This window comes from Tachypleus tridentatus, chromosome 6 (genome assembly GCF_004210375.1).
Source record: "Tachypleus tridentatus isolate NWPU-2018 chromosome 6, ASM421037v1, whole genome shotgun sequence".
NCBI lineage: Eukaryota > Metazoa > Arthropoda > Merostomata > Xiphosura > Limulidae > Tachypleus > Tachypleus tridentatus.
This window is the reverse complement of record NC_134830.1, coordinates 109,628,803-109,649,596: the sequence shown is the minus strand read 5'-3', so window position 1 is coordinate 109,649,596 and position 20,794 is coordinate 109,628,803. Positions and strand designations below refer to the sequence as shown.

General features: G+C 27.9%; 1 protein-coding gene across 8 annotated transcripts in view; it reads right to left on the bottom strand.

The window, feature by feature from the left end:
• The window catches only part of LOC143253288 (uncharacterized), a 142,587-nt gene that overhangs the window by 39,338 nt on the left and 82,455 nt on the right, over positions 1 to 20,794 (bottom strand). For all 8 annotated transcript variants that reach the window (XR_013029490.1, XM_076506906.1, XM_076506908.1 and 5 more), the window contains 7 exons: positions 18,743 to 18,796; positions 15,930 to 16,031; positions 15,468 to 15,596; positions 14,192 to 14,326; positions 10,319 to 10,447; positions 7,310 to 7,411; positions 5,508 to 5,573 (listed from right to left, as the gene is read on the bottom strand). Coding sequence is in view for 7 of the 8 variants with exons in the window: in XM_076506906.1 (XP_076363021.1) it covers positions 5,508 to 5,573; positions 7,310 to 7,411; positions 10,319 to 10,447; positions 14,192 to 14,326; positions 15,468 to 15,596; positions 15,930 to 16,031; positions 18,743 to 18,796 (717 nt within the window). In the remaining variant the exon portion in view is untranslated. The remainder of the gene's footprint in view (positions 1 to 5,507; positions 5,574 to 7,309; positions 7,412 to 10,318; positions 10,448 to 14,191; positions 14,327 to 15,467; positions 15,597 to 15,929; positions 16,032 to 18,742; positions 18,797 to 20,794) is intronic.

Here is a 20,794-nt window from a genome sequence, read left to right as displayed (position 1 = left end):
TTTCATTATGTAGTGTAGTTTATAACCTGATTTTATTTCATTTCATTACTTTTCAGGGGATGTTAATTAGTTTGCAATGTTACTTCAATCTTACTGTCATATGCTATCTGATTTTTACCATTTGTATCACGAGATGCAATCATCAAAAAGTGAAATATACAAGTAGTCATATTATGACTAGTTCTAATGTGAATCTAGTCATGGTTACCAGAACTGAAATTCCACACAATAAGCATGTGAAAATAAAAGTTGTGGTTGGTTAAGGATACTCTGTGTGCAAAACATGGAATAAGTATTCAAGTTTTAGTATGAACTGTATGTAACACTCTGAAGAAACTGAGTGTTAACTACAGAAGATTTCACAGTAGAAAATCCAAACTTTTAAAAAGTGATGTTAAGTATATTGTTTATGAGAAAGGTGACATTTGAGTCTAAATCTCATCAATGAACATATTGCAAATACAGGTGTGAATGTGACCTCAATAACAGTATACATTGGTATCAAGCATTTTCAATGGTCATGCAGCTGCTCAAAAATCACTAGCGAGATGTTATAACCTGATAAATAGGTTGAAAAGGCATCATACTACTAACATCGGAATGACCAAATCTGAAGATGTCTGTTATCTATAAATAAATCCAAGTTTGAATTGTTTGTCAACAATTAATAACACTGTGTTTGACAGTGGAGAGAAATAAATTAATCAACTAAATAAACTACACCATGAAATTAATAATTAACTGCATGGCAGGAATCGTAACTGGTGAAAAGTCTTAGTAAATTGTCCATACAGAAGGATCTGTTCACATTAGTGGCAAAATTACTGCCTGTTCCCTCATTAATCACAGTGTGGTAATATTTCTAATCAATATAAAAATTAATATCATTAATTTAAATTTACTCTTGCACCAAAAATAAATAAATTCATTTTGATGTTTTTACATTTTTTTAAGCTCTGCAAGAAAACTTTTCAAAAGAAACAGACATGGAATTAATATATCTAATGTGTAATTTCCTATTGAATTTTGTGCAAAGCTACATAAGGGCTATCTGCACTAGCAGCCCCTAATTTAACAGTGAAAGACTAAAGGGAAGGCAGCTAGTCATCACCACCCACTGTCAACTCTTCAGCTGCTCTTTTAACAATGAATAGTAGGATCGACCATCACATTATTTTACTCCCAAGAATGAAAAACAAGCATGTTTGGTAGAACAGGGATTCAAATCCGCAACCTACAGATTGTGACTCAAACGTTTTAGCCACGTGGTCATGCTGGCCCTTTTTTCTTATTTATTCTGAAAGTGAATGATTAAAAAGAACTTGATTTTATTTTGTTTAACATGTACAAGACTTGGAGTAGCTTATAATTATGAGATCAGCAGGTTTAAAGATAATAAAAGTTCATTAAGGAATATTTTAACCTTTCCTATGTGAGAGTGGTATCACTGATATCCTTCAAGTTGTTTTGTTTTTCCCTTTTCACAGTGTAAATATTTAATCAAACAAAGTACACAAAGCTTGAAACAAAAAGTGGCCCAATTAGACTTCATGGAGCCTGTGGAGCAAAATTATATTTTAAAGTGTATAAACTTTATCCTATCAATAAGAAAGGTAATTGCACCAGTGAGAATAAACTTACCAAAATTATTAATTTTTGGCTTTAAAAAAGTTCATTTAATCTTATTTGGTTTTTATATCATTAGTTTTGCTGTGAATCTCCAAAATTTTATTTGGAGACATCATATTGAAAGAATAAATATTTAAAGTACTTCATTTTGTCTTAGAATGCAATTTTTTTGTTAATCAGGAAGTTCCATTTTAATAATCCAGTCAATTTAAAATAGAATAATTTTTGAACACCACATTTATTTTGATAATATATTTTTCTAATTGCAGTACTCACTACTTACAAGTTATAAAAAGCACAGAAAAAGCTGAACTTAGACATGTCCTTTCAGGCTGGATAAAAATATTCTTGATGGAGATAAATTATACCTAATAAATAGATTATTTTCAATAAACAACAGTTAATTTTATTTATGTTCCTTGCTTACATACAACTTAACAATATTCAATAAACAAGGAACTGAGTTATCAGAATATTTTGCCATTAAGCTATCATAATTGCTGAATCTATTTACACTTACCAAATGCCATAGAACATCTTGGTAGCTTTCTGACAAGTATTGTTTAAGATAAAAAACTTTTGGGACTTAAAAGAACTTCTAAAGAAACTATAAAACAAGAAGGATTCCTCAACAGTTATGGCCATATAGCATTAGATCTCAAACTGGTAAAGAGTTGGAGCTACGAGATAAAAGTTTGTACTTGAGAAAAACCACAAACTCAGAGCCATTCTATGAGCTACAATGCTGAGGCTAAATATTCCCAAATCTGTGATTTGTTCCTAAGTCTTTTAAATTTCTCAGTACATAATTTTTCTTTTTCTTTTTTTATCTTGAAGAAGCTAGGGTCACTTTTCCATAAAATACTTCTCATACTACTTTACTCACAATATGCTGATTTTATAAAAATGCTTTAACCAGTGGTATTTACATTAATAATTGTTTAGATCATACACTAAGAGATCATGAAAGGGTGGGACTGAAAAACTGTACTGATGTTTTGTTTATTAGCAAGACTGGTTGGTGCTACACAGAACATTAATTTGAACATTATTCATTTTCCTTTGCAAATTGCATTAAAGTCATGAAAAACTTTTCAAAAAAAGCAGGGATGGGATTTTCATCATCTCTATATCAGAATGTTAAGAAACAAAATCTACTACACTAAACTCAATTCTAATTGAACAGTTATATACACTAGCAGAAACACCCACCCTCCAAGCAGGATAATTGCTAGTTCTTGTGGAAGGCTAATGGACCTGTTGCCATTTTTGAAATTTCTACAACAACATACTCATACTTGACATTCAATAATGTTCACCATCCATAAGAAAAAGGATTTTATTGAAATTTTATATTATAAAAGAGCTACTATCAGAGCATAACATCAGAGTGTATATTTTATTAAAGTTATCAACGAAAGTGCTTTACTTTTGTATTGAAATACTCACAAGATTTTCACAAAAACACAAACAAAAAAATAACTTTTTCAAGTTTGTTTGTATTGTTTTACATTTAAAACCTTCCTTTTTTGTACTTTTATTGGTTAAGTCTGAAATCTGCTCTGTTTTGTCAAAATTTCAATTGATTACTTATTGCTCAGCTATAAAAATACTGCCTACTTATAAAAACATTAATCAGTTATGACTAACGATGACTGGTCTAGTAGTTTCTAGATCTGAATTTTGAATGTATACATTGCTAGCTCCATTATAATAACATTGCTATATGTTAATTCTCACCTATGTAAGGATGTTGTAAATGCCATACTTACTATTTTATTTACATTGTTTAGGAAGTATTGAAATTAGTCATTTATACATTTACTTCCTTTTATGAAAAGTTTTTTCTTTACTTCTTTGCTTGTTCTTTTTGATGGAGTGTTTCAATAGACATAATAAGGTTGTATTTATAAAAAATTTTAAATACAATGTGGTCCAACATTAATATTTATTCTTTATCTATTATTGGATGGTAATTTCTGTTTCACACTGTATTTAAGCCTTTGGAATGAACACCAAAGTTATGTAAAAACATGACTTCATGGGGTAATGACAACGTTAATCACACTAAAATTATAATTTTTTAAAAATTACTACCAGTTAACAATACTTATAAATGTAGGTACTCTACCTGAAACTATGTCACATCAGTAAAATTGTTTGATACTGTGGTTTGGTTTATGAGTTATCAAGTAATAAAAAAGATGCAGAAGAAAGAAGAACAAGAAACTCAAACATCTTACTATGATATTTACAGACATTTTCAAAACTTGTGAGTCAGTCGTTACATAGATATTGTTATAAGAGGAAATACTGTATAGTATTGTAAAGTTCTGACTACCTATTGAGGAGATACCGAAAATATAATTTCAATAAAAATCCAAACCATCCCTAAACAGGCATTTCTACCACCTGACTGATATGTTGCAAAATAATTTTTAATGTATATGGTTTCTTTTTAATAGTTTTATTCTAAAAAAAAAAGGTTTAAATAACTGGCTGCAGTCATGATAATTTTAAAAAGAGGTGCAATAAAAACTTAAAACAGTAATGTAACAAACAACTAAAATTACTATTCTTTATGCATTAGTTTAAATTTATATAAATAATATGCTTGCATTTGTCTGTCTAGAACTTTTATCACAAACTTCTTGGTCAATCCCTATAAATTTCATAATGTAAGGAAGCCCAAATTGCATACTGACTTTTCCATTCAAAATCACTTTACCTGTTTTATATTTTGTCAAACTTTTCAATGCAATGAGTATGCTACACGATAGCACATTATTGCCATCACCTGACAACTGGCTTAGATTTCAACATTAGTTTTGTTTATTTGCAAAGTATTTCACACAAACAACATTTAACGTGTAATATCCTAAAAAAAATTAACATTACACTACATACAATTTCTATAGGCTTTCTTGACTTATTTAGGTCTAAAATATGCATAGGTAGTTCATTCACAACCATATGCTTGTCACTTTTTAAACACATATTCAAATGTTTCTGCATATCAGATATGTTTGTCTTCATTACAGCTTTACATTTACTTTACTTTGCAATAATTTAGCTTTGGTTTCTTTCATAAATTGCTATAAACACCTCTCAGTTACTTTCTTCACTACTATGGGTTTTAGTTTTCATTTTTGTGAGTTTCTTTATCTTAACTCATAAAATCATATCACACATCAAATGCTCATAGCTGTTTCATGTTCTGTACACTGTTATATATACCATTACATTTATTGTTTTCTTTAAAGGCAGTTTTACTAAATGAAGTTCTGTACATGTATGGTTATTAAATAAATTACAGTTATGAGTTTGTTTGTCTGACTGCATAAAAATTATCCAAAATAGACCAGAATTTCTTGATCTAATACATAATGCCTGCAAGAAAAAAAAACATTGCTCAAATGGCATGCATGAAAATGATAAAATAAGGAAAACTTCCATTAATATTTTACAAGTTGCAGCTAGAACTAGATCAAAAATATAATTTAAGAAAGAATAAAGTATTCTAAGTTATTAACTATCAAAGTGTATTTTATATAATTGCAACAGTGCTTGATCTCAATTGTGAACATTGAGATCTCAATCATGAATATCACAAGCCTGCTTTGAAAACAAACTTAGATTAATAATAACGGTAACTTTATGATACCTTCATGGAAAGGTAAGATGAAATATGTTTTTTTTCCTAAGCTAAAATACTGAGAGCAATTTCACTGATAATAAGGATATTATTATAACAAAAATATGAAATTTAGTGAGAACTTTCATAGATACTTTCAAGGCTATGAAGACACAGTTAAGTTACTACTCTTGATACATTTGCCATAATTTTAGAAATTATAATATTATAACAGGCTTCTCACCTCCTTTTCCAACTTGTTCTTCTCTGATAGAAAACATTCAATTTTCTGCTCAAAATTTTCTCTTGTCTAAAGTAAGCAAAAAGTAACTTTGATATTAATAATAAGGTTTTACAAAACACACTCTACCTCTAAAGTTAATGATATTAATTCCACAAAATGCTCTCTCTACATACAATTAACTACTGATTTTACAAAACACACTTCCTACAGATAACAACAGAGAATCTAAATATATTATCCTGCATTAACAATATTGATTTTATGAAATATTTTCAAAATAGTTAATAAAAGTAATTTTACAAAATATTCTCTGTAATGTTAATACTGACTTCACTACTCTCTATAAGCTAAAACACTAACTTCATTTCAATAGATTTGTTGAAATTATAAATCCTTTGTATGCTTTATACACAGTGAACTCAGAAGAAATACCTTTTACAAACTAATGCTGCTAAACAGTTCCTTTCAGACAGGAACATTGATATTAGAATATTATATTCCTTGTGATCAATAACACTGACTTCAGTAACATATTATTAATCTTTAGTGAACAGTTTACTTTGGTGTCACATCATTATTTAAAACACTGATTTCACTAAAAATATTCTATTTATAATGAATAATAATATAATTTTCTAGAACAAAATAAAACATTTGGTGGACTTCATACTGTTCATTACAATCATATCTATTTTTGAAACATTGTTACCTTACGACATAAGTGACAAATAGAAGTGTCACATGATACAAAAAAATTAAAATTTAGAATTTATTTAAACATTTCTCCTTTTGAAATAAAGAAAGCAAAACTAAGGTAACAAAAAATTTGAGTTATAAAGTACAGTTTGATATGAAATTTATTGATAATAAAGTAGTTTATTAACTTTTGAATGTAATTTTTAAAAAAAGTTGACAAGTTCACTTTGACCTTCTCATATCTAGAGGGTTAACAGATGAAGCCATTTAAACTACACATGGTTTATTGAGTATTTATAATATGGAGTACGGAATTAGTTGGGGCTTCAAGCATCCAGTATATACATATATATAACATAGAAACTTTTTCTGTAAACAACCCTTTCCAAAAAAAACATACACATATGCTCTAACCACAATGACTGTTCAGGAATATGTGAAGACACTTGATGAAGAACATGTGTACTTTTACAACTGAAAAAGTCTCTTGGAATTTTCTAGAAGTCAACAGGTAAGAATAATTTCCAAAAAAGATAAATATTATGCCACAAAGCATTTCAGAAGGTATTCATAACCACTGTGGGAAATATGAAGCATTCTTTAACAGTGTATTGAATGGTGAGTTACAACATAAAATTTTAGTGAGAAGCTTCTAAATGATCAGGGTAAAACATACATACATAAAATACCCAAAATATTTTGGCATCTTTATTTTTTTGCATTAAAATATTTCTTTATAAAAGTTATTTTAATTTGATGCTAAAATATTTATTATAATAATTTTTAATACTTGGTATCAGAAAATGTTTTGTATTAGCTTTAAATTATGAAGACTCAGTTATAAGCAAAGTATTAGTAAGAAAAATGTTTTGTCATCTGAACTTCTAATAATAAAAAACACAAGTCTAAGTTTTTAACTGATGGCTAAATTCTTGAGAATATGTAATGAGAAAATGAAAACCCATAAGTATATAAAATAAGATATTTTTGAAATTCACAACAATGGCCATAATAGCAACAAAATAGATAACTACATAAATGTTAAGATACAACATGTTAACATAGAATAAACCTATAATTATTTATTGTTGATATAAAATACTTACTTTTTTTGCATCTTTTTCTACAGAAATGAGTTTAAGGTTGCTTTCTTCAGTTTCTCTTTTTAATGTTGTGTTCTCAGATGTTAAGTTCACTATGGTGTTTTCCTGGAAGGTATTACAGCAGAAGTTCATGAATTTGTTATTCCCAACAAAAAACGCAACTTTTTTAAACCTACAAAAATTTAAGAAACTTACATTACGTGAATATAAAAGTAATACACATAACACAAAAAATTATATAAATGCAAAGAAAAATAAACTTACATTCTGTTTATAAAGTATGTAATAAAATATTGTTGATTTATTCATCTCATCCTAACCCTTTCTGGACCAGTAGGGTGTCACTTACCTCCCTCTCAGTTGTTTACCTTCTCACAACAAAAATACTTGTAACAAACTGTATGAAACTGAGGACAAATTTATTAAACATTATCTTGATTCTGCTTAAAAATATTTAATTTTTTCAACTCATGAATTTTCTAAAATTTTATTGCATACAACCTTTCTGAAAAAAAACAAAACATTAAAAATACTTTCATTTTAGAATAAAAATTTTTGTACTGTTGATCATAAAGTTCATTTTTATATAACCAATTAATTTAAATTTGATTGAATTTCATTAACATACCAGTTTCAAAACTTTGCTCATTACAGCATTGCTACTTCCAGATGTATATCTTAAAAAAACACAGCACAGATTTATCAGTGAACTAAAAACTTTACCTTTTGAAAAAATTTTAGGTCAGACTAAGTAACAAAATATTTGTTAATATCCTTGGTTAAAATCAATTTACATCTAATAAATTTTTTTGAATTCTTTATTTACTTGTAAGTGTTTCAATATGATGAACTTAACAACAGTATTCAACAAATAGCAATTTCAGTCCAATAACATAAACAGAATATACTGTTATTGTCAAGCTCTGTAAGCACAATAAGGCATGTCTTTTCACAGGAGAAAATTGATGTAGCTTTAAAAAAAAATTTTAACACAAAAAATATTTTCAGAAACAAACAAACAAAAAACACCTAATGAAACTATAAACAAAGTATTCCAGGATCTATGTTTTTTTTCCTATGTCTTAAACTTCACATTATGTTGTTCTTGCAGAAGATACATCCAATCACTTTCTCATAATACCTTAAATTACTTCTAATTCCATTTCATTCATGTGACAATGACAGTTATAATCTATGAACTGCTCTATCCAGTGGTGCTTACAGTTTAGTTTGCCTTGTAGATATTTTTCAATTAGTTGTTCCCACCCTTTTATAACCTCACAGCATGTGATGTGACAAAAATGCTGTAATAATAAAACTTTAGAGAGAAAAGAAAAATTATAAAACACTTGATTAGTTGTATTATTAGTAAATACAAAGCTCTGCTTGAGAATAACCAGAAAAATTCTAAAACTATAAGTCTTTACAGGTAAGACTACTTGAAGCTGTGCAGAAATGCAAGTTCAAACATTTTTTTTTTACATTTTGCTTTGGAAATTAAACTGATTAAATAATTTTCAGTTGAAATCTTTAGACCAAATGTTGCCTCAAAATATCTTATATTCTTATATAATCATCATTTGTTGCTGCCAAAAAAAGAAGCTCAAAGAAGAGAAATAAACAAAAAATTGTTCATCTTTTAGGGCTCAAATTATACATGTATAATGGGTTCATTTTATCAACCATAACTGCACAATTTATATGCTAATAATGATCAGTCAAATCCCAACTGGGTCAAACGTTCTTGATTTTTAAGAGTTTTTTTGCACTGGGTTGAAAAAAAGACTATTATCCTATGGTACAATACATTCATGATAACACTGAATTATCATCACTTTCCTATGCTTTATATATAGGGCACTGTTTGAAAACACTCATACCCAAATTACATTGATCATTAGGTCAGCCCCTATTTGTTAATTAACTAACATGGTTAATTAGCTAGGAACTGTATTCATTCACATATGCACTTACAAATACTAATCAGTATAACAATACACCACTCACTATGAAAGGTCAATCAGATGTTAAAATTATTCTGTACATTATAAGTGGGCATAGAGAGTTTTCTTATTATGTGAGGCTTAAAAAATACTCCACATTATATGTTGGAATTGCACTTTACATGGGCACTTGAGATAGCTCCATTTATGGTATTCCTAAATGGACAATTACCCATAGGTATATCACAATAACAAGAGAAAACCTAAAAATTAACTTTCTCTTGTAGACAGATTTTATAACTTGTTCTGTGTAGCTTTCATAAACTTAAATCTGGACTGCAAACATACTCTATAGCTTCTCATTTTCCCATTTCTGTGAGAATGCACTACAACAAACAAACAAAGCAGCAAAAGAATATAACCACTTTCTTATGTATTTCCTTTAAAATATCACCATAAACAGTGAAGGTCCTAGTTGTAGTTGTGAGTACTATGAGTAGTATACAGTTACTGAGTTACTCTTACTTAACTATTTAACATTTTCCCATTTTACAGATTTTTTTGATGGCTTTACTTTTCACGATTATCTGAATTAAACTTGAATTAACTCAGAGTGTAAAACAATACTACATTAATGTTCACCTGTTTCAAGAAACAATATGCAGTCAGTGTTTTAATGTGCAAAATAATAACACTGTTTTCTTTGATACACTAATTATTTAACCATTCCTATTGAAGAAAGTATACTAGATAAAGCTAACAGCATTTACATATATTACTCACATTAGAATAACAACACTGAATGTTTTATAATAGTTATGCAAGCTAATTAGTAAAAAGACTTCGCATATAAGGAATAAAATATTATTATCAAAATAAACATTATAAACTTCTTGTAAGTTTCTAATAGTTGGAACTTATTGTTTTTAGAATTATCTCAAATTAAAAATATTTTTTCAACTTTACACAACTAAAATTGCCTTGGTGGACAAGTCACACTACACTGACAAGGAAAATGTTAAGTGAAAAGATAATATGTGGTGATACTCTCAAACTAAGATATACTAACCTTTTCTAACAATGCATTCTCTGCACCTTTACATTTTTTTTCCCATTCAGCACACTTTTGCACCTCTTCTGATAGATGATGTTCTAGTTTCAATACTTCTTCTTTCCTAGAATTTAGTTGTTCCTCTACCTAGAAGTGTAAGACCTTAACTTTGTAAGTTGCTAAGATGTTAATATATAAGCCATCAGTACTTAAATGTAGAGTGTAGTGAACAGAATTATATATATATATATGATTGTTAAATTACAAAAAAATAAAAAAATGGTTTTAGACACCCTTTCAAATGTACCAATAAACCCCTAAAATTTTGAAAATTCATACAATTCTGATTAAAAGAGAAAATAACAGGAAGATAAAATCAGGAACTTGAAAGGGTAATAATGAGCAAAAAAGAAAATTAAAAAGACTGCTTAACTCTTTCAACCCAAGTATTCTTTACTAAGCATGATGTGTTATACCAAGCAGTATAGCATAAAATCTTAACTAACAATCCATATTTTAATAGTATACAAGTTTTAAGTTCCTACTTCTGCAAAAAAAATGTTTTTTTAAAATCTTGAACATCCCTTAGTATTACACACATGAAATATTTTCTCATCTTTATTTTTCTACCACCCCTTGAAAGAATAAGAAATTAAACATAAATTACTGACTACAGAATTGCTTTTGCTCAGAAAAACCATATTTTTTATAGCCTTCAATTTTGTTTGGGTACAGAGCTATCAACTCAAAAGCAAAGCGTTTCTGCCACACTAACCTGTCACATCCTATATTTCATTATTCTCACTTACGTTTAAATTCAAGGTTTTCATCTACCAAATGACTCATTGCATAATGTTGTGTTCTGTGTAGAAGCAATGTTCCTCTAAGAAAATTAATGACTAGCTTGGATGAATTTGCAAAAGCTCTTATAGCACAGTTAGAAAGCCACAAAAATTGTGCAAGGGAGGGAAAGTTGTCTACTTTTTGCATGTTATTAGTCCATGTTCTTTTGTGCATTATTTAATTATATAAAAATAATTTACTGCATTACTAACATTAGTATAAAAAAGCAAGCCGATATGTCCTCAAGAACTGATGGCAAGAAAGAAGAAGATTGGGAAAGTACTTCTTTTGTTTTTTTCATGCTTATTCTTTATTTATTATTTTAAAAGTAAATAAAATGTAAAAATACGAATATTTTTAGGTTAAATTAGGTAAAATAAATCATAATAATATAACAAAAATATTTCATGAGGCAAGTACATGAGCAGCAGCATGTGGATAATGTTAATTCAATAGCATAACATCAAATGCATGTTCCCCAAGCGATTTACAATTTATAATTGTACAGACAGTAGTTACACATGGTTCAAAGAGCAATTAAAAGGACAAAAAGACAATAAAATTTAATTATAACTAGATGTATATTGTTACAAGCTTAAAGATATTTAGGGTAAACAAATGTACTTTCATGTTACAATTTGAAGTAATTGTATAAAGAAAGAAAAGGGTAATTTGATTTTTTTTTTTTTTTGTAGTTTAAGATCAGTCAAACTGACTAACCCAGTTCTGAGTTTAGGTAGAAAAAAAAAAAGTAAAACATAAAATTTTTCTAAAAAAACAAACAAACAAAGAATGTTTGAAATGTATTTAGGAGGTTTAAGGAATTACACAAAGAAAACTTGAGATATTTGAGATGAGGAAAAGTATTTCAATTAGGTTGTCCAGAAATAAATGTCAGAATTCTCACAATGACACTTTGAAGCTGAATGTTGAGTAGCTTATCTTTGGTTGGTTTAATCCAATGCTTGTCACTAACAAGGTGTCTTAAGTGTCTGCTGTTTCAACTCTACTCAGAGTAAATTTTGCAACACCCAAAGCAGCATGGACAAGGACTTTCCTCTGATTTTCCTCTATGATTTCACACTTGGACGAAAAGCTACCGAAACTGCATGGAACATCAACCAGACATTTGGCCATGGATCTGTTACTGAACACACAGTTCAGCATTAGTTCCAAAGATTTCGACATGGAGATGAAAGTCTTGAAGACCATGAAGGTTGTGGAAGGAAGCCACCCTTAGATAAAAATACAGTTGAAACAGACCATTGCACAACAGTACATGAGCTTGCAGAAAAGCTAGGCACAAGCAAATCAAGCAATTGGAAAGACAAAAAGTTGGATAAGTGGGTTCCACATGAGCTGACTGAAGATCAATAAAATCAGCAATATGAGACCTGTCAAGGATGAAGCTCCAAAAACTGAACAAGGTTCTGCTTTATCTACCTTATTTCCCAAACCTTTTCCCTACAGATTTTAATTTTTTTCAAACACTTTAACAACTTTTTGAACAATAAATGCTTTCAAAACCAGGAAGCTGCAGAAGAAGCATTCAGGGAGTTCACTGACCATAGAAACTCTGAATTCTACAGCAGAAGCATAAACAGCATCATTACATGTTGGAAAAAGGTGTTGAAGTAAATGATGCTTAATTTGGTTAAAGCATGTTTTACAATATTGGTTTATACTTTTCCAAACTCTGCATTTCAAAAATGACATCTATTTCTAGACAACCTAATAATTTTCACATGGAAAAATTATTTTGCACATGGATCATTAAAAATAAAAACTCAATATATTCATGGAGAAACCTTATTTTAGTTTACTACATATACTTCTTTAAAAATGATTTTTTTGTAATTGAAAGACTTATAATGTAAACTAAAAGGCTACCAAGTTTTGTGAAAATATACACACTATACTGAAAGTTAGAAGTATCAGATCTATAAAAACCTTAAACGAGTACAACGAGGTCATATGGTCATCAAATTGACCGAGCCCGTACTGAAAGAGTCAATACTAATAAAAACTATATTTAACATTGTAATATCATAGCTACACATACAACCACATCATTATTTCTTGGTATATTTATGTCTACATTATTAATTTTACATCTATGTTTAATAATTAAGATTTTTTAAGCACTTTTTGAATCACTTTTTTAAAACAAGAAATTCAAATTATTATTTATCACAGTAGCTTTAGTGTCAGATTAATAAAACGATATCATAATTTGCATATTTAAATTGTTTAAAACTTTAAATATTCCAACCAGCATTATCTAAGGGAAACAGCTATTTAAAGCCAACTTCAAAAACGCCAGTTACTACAAGGAAAGAAATTAAAAACAAAACAATCACATTGAAAGATGAAAGATTTTTGTTACATCCTTCTTTTAGAACTATTTAATTGAAGTGATGCTGCATATATATACATATACAATGCACTTTCTAATTTTATTTTGTGTAACAACAACAAAACAATTCCAGTAGTTATGCTACAAAAGAAGGTTAAATATTTGAAAATATTCACTTTAGCAATATAGGTTTAAAGAAAAGATATAATAAAAATATTTTTTTCTGCATTAGATCATATATGTAGTTTGTTTTGCACCAATTCACTACTTAGGAAAAATAATTTATACTTGGCGAGTATTTACGATGGTTCAGTGGTAGTTAAGTACTGACATTTACAACTTTTACATTTAACTGCTTAAGCTTTTCATATATTTCTGAAATATAATTTAAGAATGACAGGTCCTTCTTTGTATCTATTTATCTGTTACTAAATGTAGGTTTAATATAGCTATTAACCAAATTTTTCACTAAAATGACTGCATTTAATAACTTATGACTTTAATTTTTACTTATTATGTACATATATACAGAAGCTGTGAACACCCCATAGAATCTGAGTTGTATCTGTTGATATGTCACCAAAACTTCATATATAAATTAGCATATTACACTCTATTCCATCACAAATAAACTCATATAGATCTTCTAAGAATAACATTATTATAAAGTGAACCAAGCCCCATGTTCTTACATTTTCTAATTTCTTTCTTGTTGTCTCTAACTGACTTGATTTTTCCTCTAAGTTTTTTTGGCAACTCTTCAAATGATGTTCCAAATCTGCTCGTTGTGATATTTTTGCTGACTCACAAGCTGCCAGTAGTTCTGACTGACAGTAAAGAATAGTGGTATATAAAAAAAACCCAGCATAATCTCAATCAAATATCCAAATTCATCCTTATATGTTACTGGTAAGCAATAATATACTTTTATGCTCATCAAAGCATTTTGAATTTACAAAAAAAGATTCACTAATGTCATAAATGAAACAAATATTTTAAATAATATTAAACATTTTAATAATTTGTATACATCTGTTATGTCAAAATAAAATGTTCTAAATTTGAAAATAAGTAAATTTGTTTCTGATACTCTACAAATGGAATTTTCAAAACTTTCAATGCATCTAAAATATATTACCAAACTTTTTGCAATCACAAGGACAAATAATCATAAACAAAACGAGAATATGGGATAGTATACAGTAACTAAATCAAAAATTAGGAAAATATACTAAAACTTGCACTCCAAAGTAAAAAACCACAATAATTTTAACACAAAAATTTGGTGTTTTTTTGGTCTTACAGTCACACTAAAAGATTATTCCACAGACATATACCAGGATGTATTACCCCTGATCTTAAAATATTAAATTTTTTGTAGATTTTTTCAATAAAACTGGGATAAAAATGAATTAAACTTTAAAGTACCAAATAATGCATCACCAAAATACAGAGAATACCAGAAAATTCCACTTCTATATCAAAAACTATTATCATCTTTATAAAAGTTGAAAGAGATAAATGGAATCAAAGCACTTCTACTTTCAAGCTCCAGTACAAAATCATATAGCACATGCTAGGGGAAAAGAAATAATCAGTGTTCAAAATCATACTTTGACATATGAATACCATGTGAAAATTGTTAAGAGTACTACAGCAGGCTTACAAAGTTCTTCTCAGGTGTTCTTTGTACCAACAGATATAGAAAGTATGGAAAAGTCAAAGATATTATACTTTTAACTTTTGTTATTTTCAATACTTTTTTTTTTTTATGAAATACAAGTTTATATAGTTGATTCACTGAAAAGCAAAACTTCAGCACTTTTACTTACTTTGTACATGACATCATACACTTGTAATTTTACTAAGGTTCATTTACTACCAAAAAGTGATTTTATAACTAATACTTTTAATTTGTGCATATAATAAATCAGATTAAAATCCAATAAAATTGAACATAAGAAGTACCTTGGTTTTTATCTCACTCTCCAAGTAGTTCACTTTTTCATGAATTGCTGTTAGATTTGAATTAGCCTCTTGAAGCTGAGTATCAAGTTTGGTACTTTTATTCTGAACAGCCTGGAAGTTTGATCGAGTCTAAGAGAACAAAATGCAAGTAACAGTTTATATGTCAAATGGGGGCACTATTTTCGAGAAAATTTATATTATTAAAATACATCCCTTAACTCAGTTCTACGGATAACCAGTTAAACACTAATATTTGTATTTAATTCCTAAAGAAGGTATAACACAGATATCTTATTGTGTTTAACAAGAAAAAAATGTTATTTAAAGAAACTAATTTTTTGTAAAGTATTAATTCTAACAGAGTCAAGGAATTCAAGTTTATCATACCCTAAAGTACAATAACATAAGCAAAGTCACAAGATATTTCATTTATCATTTTAATTTAAAGAAAACATAAGGTACCTTGTGTAATTGTTTGTGTAAATTTTCAACTTTTGAATCATTTTCTGCTGTAGCCTCTTGGAAAGCTTTTTCCAAGGTGTGAATCTTGTCTTGAAGAGTAGTCTAAACAATTAAGGACACATTAAGATAAAAACAAAATACTTAATATTTTTGTTTTACTTCATTCTTGAAAATAAACATTTCAGATAAAAACTTAAATCATAAGGACAAAACTAAGAAAAATACATTTTATTCTTTTGCTCAAAAATTCAGGAGACAAATTAACAAATGATGCAAAGATAAACATAATTAATCTATTCCTATAGAATTGATTACTTACTTAAAGATTTAGTAAAATAAATAACATGACAAATATTAACTTTATTCTGATATTGTCTGTAATTATGTTGATCATAATGACACTATCTAAAGTTTATTTAAAAATACACAAAATTTTAGCCTGAATTTAAATTAGTAGAAACAAAAAAAACCAAAAAAACATGGCTAAATTACCCACTTTTTGTTCAATGAGGCTTCACTCATATGAGTGTGGTACAATCAATATAGTAACAACAATATTTCTGCAGGTAAAAACTTTTGAGTCCAATTTTTAAAACTTTTTCTTTAACATTCACAAATGTAGAGTATATGCTCAGCATATTTATTTTAACTGAAATTGGTAAAGTGTTCCAAGAACTTTTTATTTAAACTTAGTTTCTAAATTTCTATTTTAAACTACAATATTTTTTATTTTTTATATGTTCTTATCTTTAGCATGAAATTGAATAAGAAAACCTTAAACAAAAATCTTTTGTGTTTCTTTAAATTAAGAAATTTATATATAGGCAAAATTTTAATATAAACAAGTGTTTTACAATGTCTGATTCTTTAATTTCATTTTATGATAGATTAATTTCCTATGAGCTATCCAAAATGAACATAATTTAAAAAAAATGTTGCTTTACTAGTAATAAATAACAGAAACTAGTTCACAGTTGTTAATGGAACTAATGTATTTTGAGGTAAAGGTTCCATTCATCCATAGTATACATGATGATCTCAAAGTAATATTGTAATTTTTTATCTTGATATGGCACATGCTGAAACTGTTAAAAAGTCCTTATTACTAATGTGGTTTGCACCTATATTCCACACAATACTGCGATTAGCACTTGTTCATGTCTCAGCTTTGATCTTGAAAAAAATTTGGATCCAACCTTACTCAAAAATAATGTGTATTTTGTTAGACCTTTGTGTACTAAAATATGGCTGTTTTGTTACACATGAAAAACAACAAAAGAGAGACATTAATGAAATGATAAAAGCTATACTATACATCTAAAGCAAAATCAGAAAACTTAAAAAAAGTCCCAGGAACTGGATTGAGTTTGAAGTTGATCCAGACAAATCAGGTCTATCCACTATAAATGATGGAAAGAATAGCTTTATTTACCATAAAAAGTAAAATTGGAAATATACCCAATCTGGAAATTCATAGACATATGAAACACAAATAATCCATTATTTGTGAAATAGTAAAATGCTGAATTGTTATTCATAATATTTGATCTAACCTATTGTCAAATACAATGAGTAAGATAATTATCACTGAACATAATAACTCAAGTTAACTGACTATGATTATGTTAAAATATTGAAATAACTGACATAGCTATTTAATGACATGGTTTGTGTGTACTTGTAGGTTCTGAGGGGATATAATTCTCCTAACTTTCCCAAATTATTAGGTAATATTTCAGTTTAATCTAACGTGTACACTTTTTCAAATTCCAAGATCATGGCCATCTTCACTGGTTACTTGGTTTAATCACTACTTACTTAGGTAAGTTTTCTTAAAGCAATATTAGAAAACAATATCTACCTTTACCAACATATTCTGTCATCAAAAACCTGGTAAAAATATTTTACTTCATTGCAAAAAATATGTTTAATGTTGTTTGAGTAATATAATAAGGATGCATTGGTAACACTGCTAAACACAAAATATTAAATGTAATTAGTAGTGATACACAAAACAAATCTTTTCTATAAATTCATACAAAATAACATTTTTTAAAAATCTTTCACAGCTTGAACTATAAAATATCTCCATTATACATGTTTCTGTCTGTGTTTTGCACTGTTTTTAAACCACAGCATATCTGAACACTTCATAAGACTTACTGGACTACACAATCATATGCTTACATGAATATAACACTGACATGCACATTAAATCAGGTTTCATGGCAACAAGTCAGCACAGATGGGCAATTAACTCAATTACTTACAAGGGTTGATTAGTTTCATATTAGAAAGCTGACTTATCAAATTTATAATTAAGTTTATTAATGTAATGAAAATAATCATCACATAAAAATTAGTGTTTCTAATTTATACTGTTTTGATTATTCCAACCATCCAAGTAATCAAAATATTGCAATTATGATTTCTCTATATTATTTTCAACTGTCAGTTTAAAAGATATATTCATGAAAATAACCAACTGGTAAAAATTAGGTTTGACTATTACTATTTTTGATTATTTCATCTGTTCCAGTCTTGTGAAAATGGGTAACATAAGCCTCACAATCAATTGATTAGAAAATTGATATTTTCTCATCTCTACAAGTCAGTGTTAACAGTTTTATACCACATACTTTCACACTGGATTTTTACGATCCTTCAGTTATTGAAAATAATACATACAGTTTTAAAGATATTGCAAACATTTTGTCAAAATGAAAAATATGCAACAACATGTATCATTATGTAAGATACATTTGTTTTACTGATAAATAAGAGTAGTAACAAGATATTATCTGTGTACTTACATTTTCTAGTCTCAGCTGCTGTAGGGCAGTATTTGCACCTTCACCTGTCTCGATCTATAAAACACAAGTATGCATACTTGTTAATAATAAACTAATTTAATTATGATTATAGTAGCAGCGTGAGCATCCTAGGTTTATAACAAAAACGTTTATATTGATGATTAATTGAAAACATCACTTAAAAGAAATACTGATAATGGACAACTGGTGCATGTTTTTTTTTTCTCAAATGAAACTTAAGAATATAAATTTGTCACATTCAGAATAAACTCACTATGCATATACTTCAGATGATCTGAATAAATTTATTGAAATATGGAGCTTTACACAAGAAACTAATAAAAATGTACAGTCAGCAATTTAAAATGTTTTATATAAAACAGATCCTGATACAATATATGAAATACACCCAAGTTTAACAAACAAATTTGAAAATTAATAAAGCAATCAACACAATATGAGATCAACAAAATGGAATGTGTGTTTTTAGTATTAATAGATCATTACAAAAGTAAAACGTGTGTATATATATATATATGCACACAGGGTGGACAAGTGCTCCCCCCAAATGTTGTTAATTTGTTATATCTTTTGTTAGATAACAGAAAAATATGTAAAACTATATGTTTTTAGAATGCACTCGATATGTTCAAATATAATCTCAAATTCTAATTTTAACTTTGGCTTTCCTAAGTACCTGAACTTTTCACGACTTTATTTACATTTTCTCATAAAAGGTATTGTGCACCTGCTGTAGTTTCTTAGATCTTATTATTCCAATTAGCCTTACATCATTAACCTATGACTCTTCAAAGTTGAGGTATAGACTATTCACATGACAACTAATAGTGGTTAGCTAAAAATCAATAAATAACACAAGTTAAAATAAACTACCTTCATTTGATTCAAAATATTTTGACTTTTTTTTATTAAAGGGTATGAGTATCATATTAACCTCAGAAAAAATTCAGGAAATGTATAACAATAATTGTTTCATTAAGAGCTCTCAACCCATAATTAAAATAAAAAATATTTATAAAGTTACAGATATTTTTTTTATTGAATAAGTTTAAATTCTGTGAATAAATAACTACAAGTTTATGTTTTTTACGTTTTAAAATTCAATGGTGCAAGTTTTGCCCTCAAACAACAGACTTACCTCACCTATTATCAAAACATTGAATGAATGAATGTAATTTTTTTCAAAAAGTAAGACTTTACATTTGGTTTTTATTAATTGTAACTTAATATAACAGTGACATAGATAAACTGAAAAATAAAACATCTTTTTAACAATGAATGGAACTCTTCAGTTTGTGCTACAAATTAGACTCGCATTATAAATAAATGCCTGATAAAAAAATTCAGTGAAAGAACTTTATAGCAAAATTCTTATAGGAATTATTGAGCACATTACTAACTTTTGGCATGTACACACAAACACCCATTTTACCATACATAGTGATATGTTTAGATATCACTGTTAAGCACTGGAGGCTTTCTTTTTTAAAATTACGACATGGGTAAGATATGCTTCAAATTATAGCATATAATAATATTTTACCTTAAGTTATTTTCAAGTTCATTAGTTTTCTTGGATCTTAACTCTTTCAATTCAGGCTTGGTTGCTTTGACTGACCATGTGACCTCTTTGTACTTGTTTAAAGTCTTTATAGATTTAACACTACTAACATTTAATACAGTATGTTTACTTTAAAAATTGGTAGTATTTCAGTTAATATTATGAATAAGTCTTTCATATACATAAAAATTATATTTTTAAGAGAAGTATTTTTAATAAACTAAAATAAAGATTCATCCATGAATACATTGAATGTATATTTTGAGTAGTGTGTGGACATAGTAATTTCCATGTTAATATTAAATATACTTTTCTTCTTTTCAAAGATCTCAAATTTCTTTTGTGTAATCCCTGAAACCTCCTAAGTACATTTAAAGCACCTGTTTTTAGTAAAACTTTATATTTTTTTGTTATTTTCTCTATCCTATCTCTATGCAGGTCAGGTCAATACAAGGAGGATATCAAATAAA